The following is a 15,083-nucleotide window of genomic DNA, read 5'->3' as shown; positions in this document are numbered from 1 at the left end:
CTCACTGGTGTCTCCCATATTTCATACAGTTGTACAGCAGCTCTCGCTTCATGGCTACTGATTCACCTTCCTATATGCAGCAACTATAAACATGTTTCTCCGCCTTATTTTGCTGAATCTCTAGAAGCAACTGATGGAACTCTTTAATGGACTGATGTTCTAGCAAATCTGGCTGAACTTCACCTATTCTACCTCACAGGGTTGTGGGGATAAAAAGGGGATTATATATATGCCACCATATTAACTCCTTGGAGGAAAAGCAGGATTTATTTGTACAGTGGTACCTCGGCTTAAGTACTTAATTTGTTCTGGAGGTCCGTTCTTAACCTGAAACTGTTCTTAACCTGAAGCACCACTTTAGCTAATGGGACCTCCTGCTGCCGCCGCCGCACAATTTCTGTTCTCATCCTGAAGCAAAGTTCTTAACCCAAGGTACTATTTCTGGGTTAGTGGAGTCTGTAAACTGAAGTGTTTGTAACCTGAAGCGTATGTAACCCAAAGTACCACTGTATTAAGTAAATAATACTGGGTTTAGGTATTATTGCCCATGTGGTGGGCTGCTCAGGTAAGTGAAGGATTTAAGGGAGGAAATAAAGCTTTAAAAGGACTTGGCTCAGGTATACAATTAGCATCTCAGTTGTTTCGCTGAAGACAATTCAACAAACAAGAAAAAAATAAGAATTCAGAACCTCCCATATGCACAACTTAATATCAACACCTTTTTTTTTTTAAAAAAAAAAAAAGCTTTTTGCCTGCGAAACAGGTCTGAAGGTTATTGTTGTTGTTTTAAAACAGATCTGAATCGCCTCCCGTTCCAGCAGTTAAAAACAGATTGCCGCAGCAAATAAAGACTCCTGATGACGGAAGAGAGAAAAGTACCTATACAGATAAACATCAGAGTGAAACACCACCTCAAAGTGCTGAAACTGAAAGGCCACCTTCTTCTCACTTTGTTCCTTACGTGCGAACAAATGAAGTGTATTACCTTGATCCAGATGCACCCATGACCAGGCCTTCAACACATGATCCACAATATCAGCAGCCAAACGGTACTACAATACAAAGTTAAAGAAATGCCTTTGATTAATGAATAGTATACCATTGCACAGAACTTAAATGTTTTTTTAAAGAAGCCTTTGTTCTAATGAACAGCTTCTAGTACAAAACTGCAAAATAAAGTATCAATCCAATATAACATCTAAAATGTTTGTCTAATAATAAAGATATCACGATGTACCAATGAATTCAAAATACACTAGAATATTTTAATTTCAAAATGTTGATGGAAAATGTCTTCTTTTAGAACCTTATATACATACTCCCTTCTTTCCACATCCATTTGAAGTTAGAACCATCTTTAAACACTGAAAATATTAATCTTGCATAGTACTAAAAAAAGTAAGACTGATTATTTTCAGTCCAGTTAATCTCATCTATGTTTACTTTTAGATGCCTGCCATACACCACGACAGATTTTTAGCTCCGATCACATAAGGGATCCACTTTTTAATCCTAATGTGGTGAGAGACAGACAACAGGCCATACTCAAAGGACTTTCAGAACTGCGACAGGTACTGTATTAGCTGGATTGATAATTTAGTTTGATGGGTATTCCATCTTTCATAACGAAACAATTCTTTTCTGATCCTAACCTCTTAGCATCTAGTTGTCTTCACATTCTATTTGTATTCTCTTGGGAGGGAATTCTCATGTAATGGGGCATATCATGGATTAATTGATATATATTTAGTTTTTATTATGTTTATTTTAAACAGCACTACCATTATTTATTAATTGGAACCTATCTAAAATCTAATTAATGGGCAATAAAATATAATGTCAGGTGTTGATCAGCTCTCATGGGCGTGCATGTTATTTTCTCATTCTATAGTAACTTTATGCGTACACACAAGAGCCTTTCTACATATTGCACAGAATTAGATGTAGAATTGTGGATTGTGCAGTTTTTTTCCACAGGTGGATAGATGATGAAATATTTTTGACATTGAGGAAGGTTTATAAAAAATTAGCTTCCCCAGAAACTGCAATTGAAAGTGAGTACAGTCCAGATATTTCCAGCACCTCATTCTGTGTAATATGTAGATTTGGCTTTGTGAACTTTCCACAATTCTTGTATCCAGTTTATTTTTCAATTGAACGTTTGACATGGTTATGAAATATACTGTTTCAGACACCCTAAATTTTACTTTGAAGAAAACATACTTTTGTTGCTTAAGTAGTAAATGAACAATTTATTTTTAATGTATTTTTAACCTGTTGGAAGCCACTCAGAGTGGTTGGAAAACCCAGCCAGATGGGTGGGGTAGAAATAATTTTTTAAAAATTATTATTATTATTATTATTATTATTATTATTATTATTATTATTATTTTATATAAATGACAGTGAAACTTACTCTGGTATTAGTTTTCTTGCAGCATCAGTAAATCAGTGGATGACTAATAACTGGCAATCTGCATGCTGGCTGCTGTAAGAGAGGGAATGTAAAATTATGCTTTGTGTATAAGTTGCTATTTTGAAAGAATTATATAGGTACATCTTTTCCACCAACATTTTGATTAATGCACAGCTGACAATTGAGTTGAATGTTTTCTTCCTCTCAGTCACATTATTTTTCTAAAATCATTTACTTACTTGATTTAGACCAGGGGTTGTCAACCTGGTCCCTACAGCGCACTAGTGGGCGTTTCAGGATTCTAGGTGGGCGGTAGGAGGTTCTATGGCATAAGCTGAATCCTCCTTCCATTGAGCACCGGTGGGCGGTAAGGAAAGATGCATTAGTGGGCGGTAGGTATAAAAAGGTTGACCACCCCTGATTTAGATCCTACCTTTCAGTCCAATGTCCCTAAGTCATTTATGAGGATTGTTTTGTCAATACACTTAAAAGGACATGTGAAAAGTTTTTTTCCTTCTGAATTCACCTTTTAGTTTTCTGATGTGACTACTGCACAACCCTTCTCTGTATATTTTAGACATATATCCTGCCTTTTGACCAGAATGTCCAAAGTAACTTGTAACATCCATAAAATGCAATTGTTACAAAAACTTCCAATTTAAACTACCATATAACAAATGGAATGGGGGTGAACTCCTTAAAAATACTGAATTCATTACATCAGTAGATTGGATCCAGAGATCCCCCATCTTGAAATGGGGGTGTGGGAACTTAGATCCAGTGGAAGGGGCTTTTGGTGATGCCCCTTTTCCTGAAAATCTGCTCCAGTGGGTTGGGGCATCCTCCAGGACAGCGTGGCAGATGGCATGAGGACTGCTGGGGGAGAGAGGAACCAATGAATATCACCTCCCACTTTTGCCTACCAGAGCATTCAGTTAGTGGAGTTCCGCCAAGGACATGCCTGGATCCAACTTCATGATTCTGTATTACATTTATACTTTGATATATGGATCTTAGGCTGGAGCAATTTGTCCAGTTCTGATACAATTCTGAATCCCATATAGCATAATTACTAGAGGTGACCATAAAAAGGTCATTGGAAACACTGTTGTAATTTTATTTAATTATTATTTGGATTTATATCCCACACTTCACCCCATGGTCATAGGGATGATTACATCAGTAGAGGTAAAAACAAATTAAAAACAATATATAAACATTAACTATTGAGAACCAACACACATACATATATAGTCACATATTTTGTAAAATCTTTTTCTGTAAGACCAAAGAGTTATGGAAGATTTAGAATTAAAATCTTAGTTTGTTCAAAGAATGAAAACAGTGGTTCCATAATTTTGCATCAATTTTCCGTCCATCAGTAGATAGTAGGTGCATATGCCTGTTTTGTTAGTGTTCTTGAGTAACGAAAAGAATTGTATATAGGAAGAAATATTATCCATCTTCTTTAACCATCATGAATCTTGCTTCAAATTGCATGAGCCACACTTCCTTAGTTTCATGCTTTACATACAGTAGTATTCAAGTTTTAGGTAACAATTCCTTTCTCTCCTGGTGGTGCAAAAATTGCAGGGCACTTTTTCCTCAGTGGAGTCTTCGAGCCAGGTTTTGATTGCTCTAATACAGGGGTTTCCACACTGTGGTCCACAAACCTGGGTGTCCTGGAAGAGAAATGCAGGCAGGGTACACCTAGGAAGGAGGAAGATCACTCAGTTCATTACTGAAGCTACAAAGTTGCTTCCGTGCCCTCATCTCGGACACAGATTCTTGGCCAGAGGAGCAAGTACAGTAGTTGCAGATCTCAGAACACACCAAGGTGACATTGGAAGGGACAGCGTACAGAATGATTCCTGCAGCTCCCCAGAGAATGAAGAGACAGGTGGTGACATGTGACTCCTTACGGAGGGGTACAGAGGAAGCAGTGTTTGGAGGAATGACTGTTTCAGTTGTCTCTACACAAATGCATTGAGTATGAGAAACAAGCAAGAAGAACTTGATCTCTGAATACAGGATGACAAATACGACCTAATAGGCATTACTGACACTTGGTGGAATGACACTCATGACTGGAATGTAGGAATTGAGTGCAACCTGGGGGGAAAGTGATCAAACAGGAAGGGAGGAGTAGCATTATATATAAAGGATGTGTACACTTGTGAAGAAATCTGTGACTTGAAGTATGGAAGGCAGATTGAGAGTATATGGATAACAATTGTAGGAGAGAGAAACAACAGTAACCTTACTATAGACCTCCAAGCCACACTGAGGACCTGGATGATGCCTTCCTAGAGCAGATTAACAAACATTCAAAAAAGGAGAGAAAGAGTAGTCATGGGAGACTACAACTACCCCAATATATCTGACAAGAATATGGGACAACAAATTCCTCAATTGTCTTGCTGTCAGTTTCCTTTTCCAGAAGGTGAAAGAAGCAACAAGGGGGTTCTCTTGGACTTAGTCCTCACCAACAGGGCGGAACTGATGCATTATACAGAGACAAGGGAATTATTGGAGAACAAGTAAGGTCTCTGGACTGGCAGTGGGAAAATGTTGTCCCTATCTTCAAAGGGGGGAGAAGATCCAGGTAACTGTCGACCAGTCAGATTGACATTGATACCAGGAAAGGTCCTAGAACAGATAATTAAATATTCAATCTGTGAGCACTTAGGATAGGATGCTGTGATACTAAGACCCAGCATGGGTTTCTCACAAACAAGTCATGCTAGATGAAACTCATTTGGTGGATCTGGGGAATGCTGTGGATGTAGTGTATCTTGATTTCAGTAAGGCCTGTGACAGAGTCCTGAATGATATTCTTGCAGAGAATCTGGTAAAATGTGAACTGGACAAGATAACTGTTAGGTGGATTTGTAGCTGGTTGACTGAACAAACCCAAGAGTGCTCACTAATGGTTCATCATTCTGGAAAAAAGTGACACGTAGGGTGTCATACGGTTCTGTGCTGGGGCCATTGTTGTTCAGCATCTTTGGAAACGACTTTGATGAAGGTATTGAGGGGGGTGCTCATCTAATTTCCAAAGTGGGAGAAGCCACTGAAGACAGAATCGGGATTCAAGATGACCTTAACAGATTGGAGAGGAGGGCCACTAGGGGCGCATTGGAAGATGGCTGACAATAACATCTCTCCGGAGCAACAGGAATATTTCATGTAGAAGACACATTAAAGGCTGGGTATGTCGGCAGTGGGACTGGATGGGGGGGGGGCTTTTTTTCTTTTCTTCTATGTGATTAACCAAGAACCCCTCCCTATACTGGATCTGTTGGCTAACTGACCTAAGCAGGATGTTTAAGGACTGTGTGGAAATGAACTTTAACCAAAAGTATGTTTTATGGAGATTGAGTAAAGAATAAAAGCTTTTGGAGTGACGCAGCAATAAAAACAGCCGCCATCTTGCCAGGCTTGGTCGAAGGATTTACAACCGGGAGGAGGAATGGATTTGTTTTCGGACTGCATTCCTGGCGAACCTCCTCAGAGGTTGGGAGAAAGGCAACAGACTTGTGAAGATTAACGATGGTAAGACTGTTTTTATTTATGGAAGTGATGATATACGGAAACCGTCTGAATATGGTTCTTAAATAAAAATATCCACACAGGATTACAACTTGTTTTAACCCGCTTTGGAGAGCATCAGAGGTCACAAAGAGAAAGGAAAAATATATGAGAATAACAAGAGGAGATGTGGAAAACAATAAGAAAGGACTGGACAGTATTGTGAACATCATATGGATAGATTTGTGGACATTAAAGAAGCAGCAAGAAGATGATTGGATCCCCTTCGGAACTTGAAATATGGGTACCCCCAACAAAAATTTAAAATTCGGCTTTGTAATTTGGAATTTATGTAATTTGGTTTGATGTGATGTGATTGGTCGGTTAATAAAAATTATTTAAAAAAAAAACAGATTGGAGAACTGGGCCCCACTAACAGACTGAATTTCAGTAGGGACAAATGTGAAGTTCTGTACTTAGGCAGGAAGTACCAGCTGCACAAATAAAAGATGAAGGGACACCTGGCTTGCCAGTAGTACATGTGAAAAGGATCTAGGGATCTTAGTAGGCCATAAGCTTAGCACGAGTCAACAGTGTGATGCAGCAGGGGTAGGGAAGCTAATGCTATATTCTGGGCTGCATCAACAGAAATATAGTGTCCAGATCAAGGGAAGTAATAGCCCTGCTCTATTCTACCTTGAACAGACTGCACTGGGAGAGTAATGTGTCACAGTTCTGGGCAGCTCAACTTAAAGAGGATATTGACAAACTGGAACATGTGCAGAGGAAGGCAACCAAGATGATCAAGGGTCTGGAAACCAAGCTTTATGAGGAATGGTTGAGGTGGTTGGGTATGTTTAGCCTGGAAAAGAGGAGATACGATAGCCATCTTCAAATATCCAAAGGAGAATGGAACAAGCTTGTTTTCCCCCTATCTGGAGGGAAGGATCCAAACCAACAGATTCACGTTATGACAAAGGGGATTCTGACTAAACATAGGAAGAGCTTTCTGATGGCAAACTCTATTGTCCTCCGTAACAGTAATAGAATTATTGGATCTTAAGAAAGGACCCAAGAGTCATCTAGTCCAACCACCTGCAATGGAGTCTTCCTTGTGCATTTTTTTTTGTTATTTTTTGTGCTATCAAGTACAAAGGCTATTTACCTCTGTTTGATGTTTTGTACCCCTGACCTCATTCTCTCATCTCCTTTCCTAATGCCATTTAGCAGCATAGAAATATGCCTGTCTTCTTCTGTCTCAAGTATGGATACCTAAGCCAGACAAATGTCCACCTCTACACAAAAAGACCACAGCAGAGAAAGAGTGCCACATGGGTAAAATGTTTCTAGAATAAAATGCGCATCTTTCGCTGATTCAGTACTTTTATATGAGAGCAGTAGAGACAAGATTATCTTTCCACTGCTTCAAAGCACTTGGGTTCAGAAGTTACTCTAGAGGCGGCAATAGTTACACATTTGCTCACTATGTCTAGTTCTTCATCTTGTGGTGGAAAGAGTCTCGCTATTATGACAACCCTCACTTCTAACAGTATAGAAGTGAGGGTTGCCATAATAGCGAGACAGGAGCCGCAGGAGATGCTTGAATATAGTAGGAATAAATAGCTAGAATGAGTGGGAGTTCAAGACATTTTGCTTCCTACGAGAATGAAGATGATGAGTCCGTCAGTTCCATATACAGAAGCTGCCTGGCCTGACAGTTAAGATTTTACATCAGCACTTGCAATGGGACATCTTCCTTTACCTCCGAGGGCAGCAGGCTAGCTTAGGGGGCACACAGCAGACCACAGAGTGCACATAGCTCTGTTCTCCAGCATCACCCTCCATAAGGAGAGCCTGCTGGATCAGGCCACTGGCCCACCTAGTCCAGCATCCTGTTCTCACTGTGGCCAATTAGTGCCTGTGGGGAACCAGCTAGCTGAAGATGAACACTGCTCTTCCAAGGTTTCCAGCAGAAGCATTCCTGCCTCCAACGGTGGAGGCAGAGCATGGCCATCATGGCTAGTAGTGACTGATGGCCTTCTCCGTGAATCTGTCAAATCCTCTTTAAAAGCCATCTAAGTTCGTCCTGCAGGAGCAAGTTCTGAAGAAGTACTTTCTTTTATCTACCCTGAATTTTCCAACATTTCGATTTGAGGCGCACGAGTTCTTTAGTTATGGGGGGGGGGGACTTTTCTCTATCCACTTTCTCCACGCCATGCATAATTTTATAAACTTACACCACCTCGTTACTCACCTTTTCTCTAAACTAAAAAGTAAAAAATGCTGCAAGCTTTCTTCATAGGGGAATCATTTCAAACTCTCTTATCATTTTGGTTGCCCTTTTCTGAATCTTTACCAGCTCTACAATATCCTTTTTCAGATGTGACAACCAGAACTGTAAACAGTATTCCAAATGGTGTATGTGTATAATGGCATGATGATGTCTGCAGTCTTATTTTCCGATTCCTTTCCTAACAATCCCTGGCATGGAATGTGCCTTTTTACACTCACCGCAAACTGGAACAAGTATCTTCATTGAGCTATTATGAGCGTTTATATGAAATTAAGATTTTTTTGCTCTGACATGCATCACTTTACACTTGTTTATATTCAACTGCATTTTCTATTTCACCACCATTCAGTTGGGAGACGGCTTTTTGAAGCTCTTTATAGTCTCTTTTAACAAATCTGAATAATTTAGTGTCATCAGCAAACTTTGCCACCTCACTGCTCTCCCCTAACTCTAGATTGTTTATGAACAAGTTAAAAAGCATAGGTCCCATTACTGAACCTTGTCCACTGATTCCTATTCATTGCTTCCCAGAACTTAATTTCTTATCCTCAAGAGGACCTCTCCTCTTATTCCTTGATTTAGAAGCTTACTTGGGAGTCTTGGTTAAAGTACTTTGTTGAAAGCTTTTTGAAAGTCCAGGTACAGTTGTCAACTGGACCACCTTTATCTGCATGCTTGTTGACACTCTGAAAGAACTCTAATAAGTTCATAAGACAGAACTTGCCTTTGCAGAAACCAATGCTTCAATGATGCTTGTTCTTCTATATGGTTGGTTATTTTATCTTTAACAATACTTTCCACCAGTTTTCCAGAACAGACATTAGGTTAACTGGCCTTCCATTCCCAGGATCACCGCTCCCCAGGATCCATTTTTTAAAACTGGTGTTACACTTGCTACTTTCCAGTCCACAGATACAGAGGCTGAACCAAGGGACAATTTACATATTTTTGTTAGAAGACCAGCAATTTCACATTTGGTCTTGGGGTGGATGCCATGCGGACCCAGCAATTTTGTTAGTTTTTATTTTGTCTATTAGGCCTAGCACTTGCGGCCTTAGTTCCCCAGATGCACCTCCTGCAAGGTTAGTTTGGGCACTGGGATCTGCCCTATATTTTCTGTCAGGAAGACAGATGCAAAGAATTCATTCAGCAATCTCCTTATCCTCCTTTAGCATTCATTTGACTCCTTTGCCATTCAAAGGGAGTCGAATGACTGTTTTCCTCGACTGTTTCCTGTTACTTAAAGAACTTACTATTGTTGGTTTTAAAGGTCTTAGCAATATGTTCCTCAAATTCTTTCTTTCTTTTTAGCACCCCTTCCTGTGTGCTTGCACTTTTTGTGTGTGCCAAAGTTTGTGTTCCTTTTTGTTCTCTTCAGTTATAGAAGACTTCAGGTTGTTTTTTTTTACAGAAGTCTTCTTGCTTCTTAGAGCCAGCCATGTAGCTACAAGTCAATTGTTCTAAAACCTCTTATTCCTTGATTCTGTGTTTTGCTTTACTGCTTTTTTGGGGGGAAATCTAGTTCATGTGCTTTCAAGTCTCGCTCTATTAGCTACCTTGTGGAGGTAGCATAACTTGGTTGTGCTACTCACAATATGTTAACAATTGTCTTCACATCAGTGCAACTTAAATTGTGATTGCATAAACCTCCATGAACAGCAATATATACTTCTGTAAGTATTCTTCCAAAGAGTATTTCCTCTGCTCTCCACATGTTTTTAGGGTAGAAATTATAGTTTTTCCTCTTGGCCCTCTTTCCTACAGTGCCTGCAGCACTGTAAGAAAATAGGGCAGGAGGTAGGATAGCACTTTGCTTACATTTTAACAGTAGGTAAAGTAGGTTGTAGTCAACATAGCAGTAGCACTAAGGTAAATGTTCCATCAGTGCAACTTTCATCATGGAATGTTCTCTCCCCCTCCAGACGCACTACCTAAATCTACTATGGGTGTTCCCTCAAACCTCAAGCAGATTTGGAGATGGTGTGGGGCACATATTGGGGGAAGATAAGAGGGAAATCTTAATAATTGAAAGAATAAAAAACTGAAGCAACTTATTTCATATTAGGAGCTAATGTGCCCTTGAATTTATTCCCTAGTGAATTTAGTATTTCAGTAATGTAATCAAGAGCATCAGAAATAATGTTCTGACAATAAGAGCTGCTTGATAGTGGAACAGTATCCTTTGGGAGGTGGTGGACTCTCCTTGGAAGTTTTAAAGAAGAGTCTGGATGGCCATCTTTCATGTATGAGTTTGTTGAGGTTCCTGCATTGCAAAGAGTTGGAGTAGATAACCCTCAGGGTTTCTTCCAACTCTGTAAGTCTATGATCATCAAAATTCTTAGGTTGACATGACAGACCAAATGGAAATGTGTGTGCCTAATACAGGTTTGGCAAGCAGTATACAGTTGGCATGTGGGTTCTTTTCAAAATTTCCATGGTGGTTCATTTCAAGATAAAATTGATTGCAGCTTTTCTTAAACAAGTTTGTGTGTGAATTAGCTAAAGCTTAGATTTTGTTGGATTTTTTCCTTAGTTGGTAGATCTTTCCATATGTTTTAGGAGTCCTTTTGGTGGGTTACCAGCCAAATAGAACTACGTATAATGCAGCAAAGAGTTTGAGGGGCTAATTTCTAAGTAGGAAGAATGCCAATAGTTAGGTCTGAAATGAAGATTGAAGATTATGCATTGTATTCTTTAACAGAGCTATGAATCTTATCGGTCCTTCAGAAGGTACAAGTTTTCATACTCTGCTGTCACCTTTAGTTCTTCAAAGAGTAATTACAGTGGTACCTCGGGTTACAGACTCCGCTAACCCAGAAATAGTACCATGGGTTAAGAACTTTGCTTCAGGATGAGAACAGAAATCATGCGGCGGCGGCAGCAGGAGGCCCCATTAGCTAAAGTGGTACGTCAGGTTAAGAAGAGTTTCAGGTTAAGAACGGACCTCCAGAACGAATTAAGTTCTTAACCCAAGGTACCACTGTACAACAATATTCAGTATCTGGTTCCTTTTGTACTTACACAGAACAAATGTTTCTAGATTGTTTAATCTTGTTGTAGAATACCTTAACTGTCATTTTTTCTTCTGTTGTGAAATATTTCCATGTTCTTATAGTGTAATTATCACTTTTGTACTTATAGCAAACCCTACTTAATTCTTTCCTCCTAGCTGCATTTATAATATAGTTGAAAATGTAATGTGCTAATTATGGTAGTATGTAGTTAAAATTTCTTAATCTAATGTACAAATTGGATTGTCAGAATTGTAAAGGCATTTGGACTAAGACATTTCAAGGAAACAAGGATGAGCCTTATCACACTAAAACTAGTTGTGTGGATTTTATTATCTTTTTGTACACCACTTCGAGGCTTCTTTTATAGTCAAGCTGTATATAATTTTTATGAAATAAATAAGATTTATGCTTGTACAAGACTTTCTTTCCATCTCCTCCCCTTCATCAAATATGCTTTGGAGGGTTCAAGTAGGTAACAAAATAAAACGGAAATGTGTTTAATATTGGATATCACTCAGAGAGATTAACCAGGGGTTCCTATGTGGAATTTATAGATGTGCTTGAGGGCAAATGTGGTTCAATGGGTCAGGAACAATTTGCGCAACTATCCTTGATCTAGCCCAGCCACTATGTTGTTTTAATTCTACCTTCTAGTTTTGCTTCTTGTTTTGGGCGGGGAAATTATATTTTGTTTTTGTGATGCTGTTCCGTTTGTATTTCCATTCCCCACATGCGTTTTTGTTGAGTGGTAGTGGATAAGAGTAAGGCATGGTTTAGGAAATGGATGGACACAGACCAAAAGCACAATGGGTTAGATTCAGAGGGGCAAATAAAACCTATTTCACCCAGAGGTCTACGTTACCCTTTGTATAAAGCTTTGTTAGTAAAATGAAATCTACAAGATGTCCATCCATTTGAACAACCTCTTGCACAAACAGAAGTATGTGAACTGTTAAACCGTTTACTGTTATGAACAGAATATTGTTATTGCACTTATGTCCTGGTTGTAGGCTTTCCATTGGCATGTGGCAAGCATAATGGTAGACTAGATCAGATCCATAAGTGTCTTCTTATTACATTAACTCTTGTACACATACCCTCTTCTTTCTCATGACAGTTCTTTGATCCAACTCAACTTGTTCCTTATCTGTAAAAATGAACATCAAGCTGGGTCTATTTTAGCTGTATCAGAAGCAGCTGAAGTATAGCACAGTAAAGGTAAAGGTAAAGGGATCGTTGAAAGTCCAGTCGTACTTTCATTTAAATTCATAGAACAAGGAAAATATGTTCAATGATCTCCCATCCACTATCACACTGTAGCTCTTTTAGCTGTAATGGTGTGGTAGATCATACTGAATATAAAACTTAATATTTCAACTTTATACAACCAGCTTCCTTGGCTTGGGATAAGTGATTTCCTCCTTTTTATTTGAATCATAAAAGGAGTATTTCTATTGCATCCTGTTTGTTAGCTACCCATCTTAAACAAGGACACAACAAAAATGACTATAACTGTGCATGAACACTTTTTCTGTTGAACATATATATCTGCTCAAGGTGGGATTATATTACCAAGTCTCCCCTCAAACAAATAGTTTTACTACACTAAATCTTTATGTAGAAATTTGATTTCCATCAATGGAATCTCAACATTTCAGAGGTTTCAGCAGTAGATAGTGCTTTCCCCTTCACTTTGAATAATTTTTAAAATCTGAAGCAGGAAACACAGTAAAGTGGTAAGTAAAAAGGCAATAGCACAATTAGCTCAATACAGGCATGATTACAACTTCCATTAGACCTTGTTGTTTCTTTATCTACTGCTCTGTGTCAGTTGCTGCTCTATAGAACTAAAGACAATGTCTATAAAAAGCTCACTTTGTCATTTCAGGGCCTCCTCCAGAAGCAGAAAGAATTGGAGACATGTTTTATTCCAAACATCATAAGCCAAGAGGATAATTTTATTTCACCATTTTAAAGAATCTGAAGTTCGAGAAATGAATTTTTATTGTGTTGGCACTTTATACTTACTACTGTAATTATGAACATATTGGTAAAATGTGAACTTTTGTTCATGTGAAGATGCTTGAATAAGTGATTATACATTTTGGAAGAAAGATGTATGTAGCAGGAAACAATACTGTAGCATGTGCTTTTGTTTACATGGAATATTTGTGTAGCTAATTTAAATTTTGTGTGTCCACTTAGTAAGAGGAATAAATTATTAGGCATTTGAATGCCATGGCTGTGCATGTTGCATTTTGTTTTCTCTTTTGTGTTTAAGTGATGGTTTTGTAATATTGCTGGGTGATAAGTGAAATCAAATTTTAAAATAATTTTGGGTGAAAACAGATCCCTGTTAGTTAGCAAAAGCACCTCAAAGATTAAAACACACAGCCGCTAACTACAGGCCTTGTGTCTAGAAGTGATCACAGTTAAATAAAGCAGACTATTATACCACAAATAAAAACAGCTACTATAAAGGTGTACATTATAGAAAAACTAAATTGTGTTCTACTTTTGCACATTAACAGTGACTATATTTAAGGAATGCTCATTGTGATTCTGAAGTTCCAGAATTAATTTGAGCCATGGTTCATTTCATTTTTTGTATTGAAGCACACCATGCAAAATGATCTCATACCAATAAATAAATAAATTTGCACCTGCACCCAAAAATGCAAATACAGGCAACTCGCAACTCACACACATTTAACTTGTGCACATTCAGCTTTACACACTTACCAAAATTTAAAAAATAAAAATAAAAGAGGACAAGAAGGGGATGGGCATTGTGGGAAGGGGTAGCTCTGAAAATCCCACCTGCCGCTGCACCCAATGTGTTTTGACTTTACACAATTTTGGCTTTATGTGCTATCCCCAGAATGTAATCCCTGGGTAAGTTGTGTCACCTGTAGTGTACAGATATGCATGCCAATCTGAGCTAAACGAATATTTGTATATAAAAAGTTGCTTTTAAATGACTTGTTTTTATTTAGTGAATAAATAGCAGAAGGGATGGTGTTGGGAGTGAGCAAGTTACTGGAGATCAGTAAAGTGGCATGTGGTTATGTAGCATACAGGATCCAAGATGTTCTGAAATTTGCCCAAATGAGACTAGATCAGTTTCAAAGTCTGCCAACAAAGCAGGCTTTTGGGAATTTCACTTAATAATTACTAAGAGGTGGTAGCCATCAAGGTTTGATTTTTGGAAAAGTTACTTTCACTACATTTGCTTGCCAATGTTCCTATAACATTTAGGACCAAGTTGTGCTCATAGCTAAATGCAAAGACAATACCAACTTTCTACTGAATACACTAAAGGCATATACTACTCATTACCAGATACAACCAAACCAAATGAAAGAGCAAGAAAAGCTGACAAGAAGTCCCTTCAACATCGAGCTACTGCAAAACAAGAGCTGCTACCATCAAAGGGACTCGTAAGCCTCATTTTCTCTACATTGGGGGTAGCCAAAATGGTCCCCTCCAGAGGCTGTTTGACTATAACTCCCATCATTCTCAGCCGGCATAGCTAATGGTTAGTGATACTGGAAGTTGTAGTCCAGCAACATCTGGAGAGCACTGCATTAGCTACCTCTGCTCTCCATCATTGCCATTGGAAATTCAAGTATTTTTTTCTGCAAAATCGTGCACACATTCCAAAGTTGTTAACATAAAACAATTTTTCCAACCTGCCTGCCTTTGCATACCTATCACAGTCATTTGGGGCCCACTAGAGAAACATTTATATCCCTCTTTTCTCCAAAGAATGCAAGGTAGCATACATGATTATTCCTCACCTCACTCAGGCCAGTAAATATATTAAATA

At 38.6% G+C, this 15,083-nt stretch overlaps 2 protein-coding genes across 10 annotated transcripts in view; one reads left to right on the top strand and one right to left on the bottom strand.

Annotated features, from left to right (window-relative positions):
• CCDC66 (coiled-coil domain containing 66) overlaps positions 1-13,493 on the top strand; it is a 41,276-nt gene extending 27,783 nt beyond the window's left edge. For both annotated transcript variants that reach the window (XM_083602960.1, XM_083602959.1), the window contains exons 17-19: positions 796-1,049; positions 1,450-1,571; positions 13,143-13,493. In XM_083602960.1, the coding sequence (XP_083459086.1) occupies positions 796-1,049; positions 1,450-1,571; positions 13,143-13,229 (463 nt within the window). In that variant the 3' untranslated portion in view covers positions 13,230-13,493. The remainder of the gene's footprint in view (positions 1-795; positions 1,050-1,449; positions 1,572-13,142) is intronic.
• The window catches only part of TASOR (transcription activation suppressor), a 78,172-nt gene that overhangs the window by 8,530 nt on the left and 54,559 nt on the right, over positions 1-15,083 (bottom strand). For 4 of the 8 annotated variants that reach the window (XR_014545337.1, XR_014545339.1, XR_014545340.1 and 1 more), the window contains one exon: positions 986-1,052. Coding sequence is in view for 1 of the 8 variants with exons in the window: in XM_083602904.1 (XP_083459030.1) it covers positions 1,036-1,052 (17 nt within the window). In the remaining 7 variants the exon portion in view is untranslated. Of the gene's footprint in view, positions 1-924; positions 1,053-2,416; positions 2,489-15,083 lie in introns of those variants that run through there. The other 4 variants (XR_014545336.1, XR_014545338.1, XR_014545341.1 and 1 more) reach the window with 2 other exon arrangements.

The sequence above is a fragment of the Podarcis filfolensis genome (genome assembly GCF_964270895.1).
Source record: "Podarcis filfolensis genome assembly, chromosome: 2".
Classification (NCBI taxonomy): domain Eukaryota; kingdom Metazoa; phylum Chordata; class Lepidosauria; order Squamata; family Lacertidae; genus Podarcis; species Podarcis filfolensis.
The sequence above is the reverse complement of the archived record's forward strand: the minus strand, read 5'-3'. Positions and strand labels throughout refer to the sequence as shown.